Source organism: Thamnophis elegans, chromosome 1, assembly GCF_009769535.1.
Source record: "Thamnophis elegans isolate rThaEle1 chromosome 1, rThaEle1.pri, whole genome shotgun sequence".
Lineage (NCBI taxonomy): Eukaryota > Metazoa > Chordata > Lepidosauria > Squamata > Colubridae > Thamnophis > Thamnophis elegans.
The window spans coordinates 69,300,442-69,306,921 of record NC_045541.1 but is presented as its reverse complement, the minus strand read 5'-3'; the positions used below and the strand labels follow the sequence as shown (position 1 = coordinate 69,306,921).

Genomic DNA, 6,480 nt, shown 5'->3' with positions numbered 1-6,480 from the left:
TAAGGTGAAATCAGCATCCCTGTGTATGAAAGCACACACACAAACAGCAGAATTCAGACTGCCATACAACCAACAAAGTTTTACCAATTCACAAGTGTCTTGTAAGATGCCTTGTTCTACAAGATGTGCCATAGCCCTAATGAGAATTATGTTTTCTTAGGGTAACAATATATGATTCATGCTCCTATTTTAGGGAGTAGGAAGGGCAGACTAAAAATGTTCCATGTCTCAAAAAACTAGGAATTGATTAGACTCCCTATATTCCAAACAATCTCAGGTTTATTCTGATTTAACAACATACAAATACTATTTCTTGTACACAACTTTTATATGTATGTATGTATGTATGTATGTATGTTTCTTGAAATGCAAATTTTGTTAAATCAGCACAATGATAAGAAAATAGTGGAGATGTGAAAGAAATAGGGATCAATATTCATTTCACAAATTTGTATTCTAACCTGGATCGCTGGCACATTATTTGGGTACCTTAAAGGCCAGTGATTTTTTTGGCAAATGTTTCTTTTATCATCCATTTATGCAGTTATTGCCATTACAAAACAAGCAAACCTAAAATGCAGGTCTACGATCTCTTTGAGAATAAAACCTATGTTTCATTTTTACTACATATATACCTGCCAAAACAGAAACCTGCATAAGGTTTCAAGTGTCCTTGTTTATTCAGGTAACATCAGTGAAGTAGATAGATGTTTCATCATTGCTTTTTGCAATAATGTAATAGTAGTGTTCTGAGGTAGTGAGCTGGAGAGATAAACAGCTTTTTTCTTGTAATTCAGAACTGAGCTGACCGGAGTTTTGAAGATTCTTATGACAAAGAAAAGGAGCAGCACTTGGCTGATGAGATCATCAATTCTATAAAGTCCTTTGACAAATGTGGAAAACAGAAAAGATCTTAAGAGATCCAAGTGTGAATTTGAGTCAAAAGTCAGTGCCGAGTCCGACCCAAGACATGAGTCCGCATGCAATATTTTCCTGGTGCAAGCAATTCCAGAGTCAGCTCTGTTATGATTGCTGTAAGACCCCATACACGGTGAGGACCATGCAAGAAGACAGGCAATGTGTAGCTGTAGATACCATCACGGCAGAAGTGGGTGTAGCCCTGGTTCTTTTCTTGTAGCAAGTGGGAGAAAGACAGTGTGAAGACAGCCTCAACCTGTAAATTGAACAACAAAGATTGAGTGGAAGCATAACTTGTCCAATTTAGTTATGAGCAGGGACGTGCAGTCACGGGAGGCAGAGCCTCACCACTGTCATCATGAAAAGGAAAAAAAATGTACAAGGAAAAAGGCAAGAGCTGAGGTCAGGCTGAGCTAGTTGCTGCCAGAGTCACCGTGGATGACTCTGCTTAACTGTTTAAAAAAGCCTCTAAAAAGCGCCCTCTACAGGAGGAGGCAGGAGAACAACGTGCCTCATCTGGTCTGACTTTAGGCATTTTATTATCACTCGAGCAGAGTTAAGCAAGGGTTAAAAGCCCAAAAATTCCTGACATAGGTGAGGCACATCATTCTCCTGCCTCCTCCTGTAGAGGGCGCTTTTTTAGAGGCTTTTTTAAACAGTTAAGCAGAGTCATCCATGGTGACTCTGGCAGCAACTAGCTCAGCCTGACCTCAGCTCTTGCTTTTTTCCTTTTACATTTTTTTTCTTTTCATGATGACAGGCAAGAGCAGAGTTGAAATCCTCTCTGAAACAGCTGGAAAAGGTATGTGTGGGTCAGAGGGAGGGGAATTCAAACTTCATCTTCAAGTGTAGATCCCTCCCCAAGTGTAGTTTGATTGCAGGCAGAGCCACGTTGCCTTTTCAAACACAAACACACACACACACACACACACACACACAGCTGGATAAAACTATATAAGCCCAGCTTCACTGATTACAAGTTTGAAAAGGCAACGTAGCTCCACCTGCAATCAAAGGCTCGGATCGGAAGGCAGCAGGGGAATGGGGGGGGTATGGCAGAGGAGCTGCTTTCAAGCCATTGGAAAATATATCCAATCCAACTTCTGTATTTGTGTTTGTTTGAGAGAGTGAGTGAGATAGGGAAGGGGGTAGGAGAGATAGTCCAATCCAACTTCTCTGTGTGCGTGTGTCTGTTTGAGAGAGGGGGGAGGGAGGAGGGAGGGGGAGGGAGAAGAAAAAGAATGAAGGAAACCTTTTAGCAAAGGAGAAAAACAAATGCTGTTGCTTTAAATCACGACTGAGCATGCCTGGCTGTGGAATTCTGGGAGTTGAAGTCCACAAGTCTAAAAAAATTTGAAACCCACCACTGTGTTAGTGCCTCACCAGCCATAAACCTCACCGCACGTCACTGGTTATGAGATAACTTCTCTTTCTTCAAAATCCTTTGGATGTAATTAGTTCAAATCTCAAATTGTAATATTGGGGAAAAAGAGGATCAGAAATAAACAGAAGCAAAAAAGTGGGGGAGGCTCAGAAATAGAAACATCTGGTATCAAAAAGAAAGAAAATGCTGCATCCCACCCATAAGATTCCAACCACAGGCCACTTATGCTCCACTCAAGAGATTACTTCCAAGGGAATTAGTGCTTAACACAGGAAGAAATTGCCACTAGAATATCACTAATTGTCTGAGAATTTTCTATCATACCCATCTTTATAGAAACATATATTGAATAAAAATATGTGATACACTATGTCACTGTGTTCCAGTTAATATTCTGATTCACCTCTTGGGGGTTAGGTTTCAGTGTCAGGTTCTCCAAAGGTCCCAGGTTTGCTAGTACAGGAGCCACCATCATATTAGTCTGGGGAAAAAAATGCAAAATTAAACAGATAGTCGTTCACTATCACATGCTTTCTCAAAGAAAACCATAAAGCAAAGCATATCACAGGTGGCATGTTAATCCCCTAGCCCAGACTTTTCTGTTTCCTGGAAATTTTCCATTTCTCTCATTGCAGACAGCAATTACAAAAAAAAAAAGCTCGGTCCCCCCCTCCCCTCCCCCAATTCTTGCACGAAACAGCATATCCATCATGATTCCACGACAGAAGCCTATTTCAAAGTTCATCTTATCCCTGAAGATAAAGGGCTACATTAAGAATTACCCTATCAGGAACAGGCCTCATGATTCCCCAGACACAGTCCTCCTCTAACCGTATGCCCAGCTCTTCATGGGTCTCCCGCAGTGCTGTGGAGATAGCATCTTCGTCAGAGTCATCACGTTTACCACCTGGGAAACTGCAAAGACAAATACGTTATTGCGCAAGGGAAGTTTGGGACGGAAAAACTTAATTAAGATCACCTAGGATTGAGAGGGACTGGAAAAGTCAGAAAGTTTCCTGGACATCTTCTGGCTCAACCACTAATGTTGTGCCAAGTTCTTCAATGAAGGTACATCCTGTTGAATTGCCATCCTACTTTTCAAATACCGCCCCCCAGCCTATATTGCTATTAAACATTTGTGTGCCAATTTCTAATGTTTCTAAGCAATGCTTCCCTGTCACTTTCTTTAGAACAACTCTAGAACAATTAGGTCTTGCCTTTTGCAAGACTCTCATATATCTGGAGACAACTATTGTTCCTCTTCTCTCTCTTTAATCTTCTCTATACTCAGCCTTTCAACTGTTCTTTAGAAAACTTATGAGGTCCACCAAAGACAACAAGAGGGGGTTAATGACTCCCATCTGCGTATTCTGTAATTTATCTTTGCATTTACCAAGGAGGAAGATTAAGTTGTCAAGTACCTGACTTCCCCTTTGTATAAACCGGTCAGAGTGCTGGAACGCAGAGTGTACAGGATCGCTGGGTCCCCAGCCACAGAGCACAGAGATACCAGCACAGCTGCCCCCATATTTTCTTTCTTGTACCGGCTGGTGGGTTTTTCTAGCAGCCCTCTGCACCGCTGCTCGTTTTCCCAGGATAAATATCTACGTACCAGACCCACGCTGGCTATGGGCATACAGAGTGTATGCTTGCAGAGGTAGTGCAGAGACTGAAGCATAGTGCCCTAAATATTGGGGGGGGGGGGGGGGAGAGAGAGAGAGAAAGGGAAGAATTTCACCTGAATGGCACCCCACACCTTGAGACTCAGTGAATTCCTTAAGCCTCATCGCATGGTTCCTAAGGCTAATCCCAACTTGTTGTGCAAGGGAGGCAGGGAGGGCTAAAGTTTGGAATCCAAACACAAGGGTCAACATTTCATCTCCCTTGTCAAATCTGGACCAACTACTCTTGGTCTGCGACAGTTGCTTCTTGTCATGTCAGGAAACAAGCACAAAGACCCGGAAAACACACAGGGAATTTGACAAGCCCAGAGCAGGCAGGAATTTAAAGTCCTCCATAGTCAGAAAACGAGAACTATTATAGGGTGGTTAATCAAGGGTGCAGGTCTTGGGTGTTTTTGTTTTGCCTTATCAGCTTTACCCAGGGTTCTCCATGAGAGCTGGACATCACCTCCCATTATCCTTGGCCAGCCAGCCTGAGATGGGAGCCGTAGTCCATCCCATCGAGGAGATGCCGGGGCTTCTGAAACCGTCCCATTCAAAGTCTCCAGAAGAAAACGGGGGGGCAAGGGAAAGGAGGTTCGTTCTTTCGAGAGCAACCACCAAGGAAAGGCATAAGACGGTCGTCGGTCCGCTCCCACAGTTACCCGCAACTACCCGGCGACGCAACCAGCTACTCAGAGCAACCAAAAACCCAGCCGAGAATCCCAGTTTACAGTTCTTCCTATTAGCCTCGCCCTTCCCCTCAACAAACATGGCGGGACTGAAAAGCTTCCCAACTTCTGCTTTTCAACAAATGGGGGTTGGGGGTGAAGGGCAATGTCAGTTAGGGCATACTTCCGCCAGGCAGAAATATGGAAAGCGCCATTCTAACCTCGTAGAAACGTTCCTCCGTCAAAAGAGGAAATTTTTCGCCGACAGCAGCTTAAAAGCGACAGCCGAGAACGCCGCCTCCACCAATGAGATGGGAGAGTGGTAAAAGCCACGCCCCAAACTGAGAGCCTGGGCGGTGCAGCGAGAGCTCCCTCGCCCCTTAAGAGACCTTGAGGGTGGCTGTTAGGATTTTATGGCCGGAAAGGTTAGAGGACTAAACGGCTCTTTAAGGGCATCTTTAAATCATATTTCAATGATTTACACAGGAAACCTTTTTGTGCTGACATACCCTGACAAGTTTGAACTCCACCCAATATACATGTATTCGTAGACTATGGGATGCAAAAAGATCTATTTAACTCAAGGTTGATGCTTGCTTTTATGAGATTTTAAGACAATCATCAAACAGTAATTCTAAAAATCCTTACTTTAGGGTAGGTATTAAACCACATGAAGCATCAATGACAAAATGTAAAATTTATTTGGGGTTTTCTGCCCTGGAATTAATCCCCCAAATGATGTGTTTGCCACCTTGAGTTATTTGTAAAAGTAATAAAGGCAGCATGCAAATAAATAAATGCACCCAGACTTGTCATAATCATTTATCTATAAGTACAAATAAACTGATAAATAGCCCACAGAATCTCTTGTAGTAGTAACACCTATTATTCAGGAAGTTATTTTAAGTATGCCCGCTAGTCTTAATGTTAGACAAAAATTGTGGTCTATTTACTATGGAAAAATATGTAAAATAATTCAAATGCCACCATGGCTGAATATAACGATGTAAAGTAGATAAGAGGGCAGGTCCCAGTTTAACATTCCTAAGTGAGGTTGGAGCCCTGATATATAACACTATGTTTTACCCTCTAGGTTCTCCAAACATCCTGTGCTTTTCTCTTCTCACAGTGGATGAAATAGGACTTTGTATTACAATACGGCATTTAAGCAATTTAGAGGCCATTGAACAACTCTAGGTGGCAAATAGTTTAAAAACCAGTATAGAATACCAGAAATCATAAGCAGCCCAAACTACTCCATTTTGTCCCTTTTAATTTCTTCCAAAGAGGCAAGAGTACAATAATTACATAATGTACTAAGCCATGATTACACTTTTGGCTTTTGAGCATAGTATGTGAATTCTGAAACTACATTGCTCAAAAAGCTAGTTCAAGAAGTTACGGATGAAAGGCATCTTTTATTACACTGCACTACTACTTTCTTACTAAGCCTCCAGTTTCTAAAGATGACTGATACTGCTCATCCAACAGCATGAAGTTATTTATTCAGTCAAGTCCAACCCTTCGCGATTCTCTGGGTCAGGTTTCTTCACACCTTCTAATCTTGCACTACTTCATTGAGTTTTTCTATGCTACAGCTGGTGTCAGCTTTGATAGTATCCATCCATCGTGTTTTCACAGCTTGGGTTCTTTTTGCAGCTAATTCTTCCAAACATAATTGCTTTCTTCAGTAAATTCCCCCATGACATGGCCAACTGCACATCCAACTACATATGCAAGTCAAAAGTGAAATATATCTGCAGAGCCAGATGTGCTGCATTAAACCATTTCATCCTGATGTTTACTACTTTAAAAAATTTAAAATATTTGCAAATTAATAGTACAA

The 6,480-nt window shown here is 42.0% G+C and overlaps 1 protein-coding gene across 3 annotated transcripts; it reads right to left on the bottom strand.

Annotated features, from left to right (window-relative positions):
- Positions 1 to 261: 261 nt before the first annotated feature.
- NUDT8 (nudix hydrolase 8) lies at positions 262 to 4,938 on the bottom strand. Of its 3 annotated transcripts, none has more exons than XM_032238417.1 (5): positions 4,856 to 4,938; positions 3,724 to 3,986; positions 3,085 to 3,217; positions 2,706 to 2,783; positions 262 to 1,174 (listed from the first exon to the last, which is right to left on the bottom strand). In XM_032238417.1, exons 2-5 carry the CDS (start codon positions 3,978 to 3,980, stop codon positions 947 to 949), a joined length of 696 nt encoding a protein of 231 aa, XP_032094308.1. In that variant the 5' UTR covers positions 3,981 to 3,986; positions 4,856 to 4,938; the 3' UTR covers positions 262 to 946. The 3 variants fall into 3 exon arrangements, with proteins under 3 accessions (XP_032094308.1, XP_032094299.1, XP_032094313.1); XM_032238408.1 differs by lacking the exon at positions 4,856 to 4,938 and adding an exon at positions 4,403 to 4,775; XM_032238422.1 differs by lacking the exon at positions 4,856 to 4,938 and adding an exon at positions 4,433 to 4,765.
- Between the last annotated feature and the right edge of the window lie 1,542 nt (positions 4,939 to 6,480).

What these genes read in the sequence shown, in the direction of transcription:
- NUDT8 (XM_032238408.1), bottom strand. Translation starts at nt 4,429, where the DNA reads ATGTCCAGCTCTCATGGAGAACCCTGG. An exon ending in TTATACAAAGGGGAAGTCAG is followed by an intron (nt 3,218 to 3,723) that starts GTACTTGACAAC and finishes TTGTCTTTGCAG; the next exon opens with TTTCCCAGGTGGTAAACGTG. An exon ending in TGAGGCCTGTTCCTGATAGG is followed by an intron (nt 2,784 to 3,084) that starts GTAATTCTTAAT and finishes TTTTTTCCCCAG; the next exon opens with ACTAATATGATGGTGGCTCC.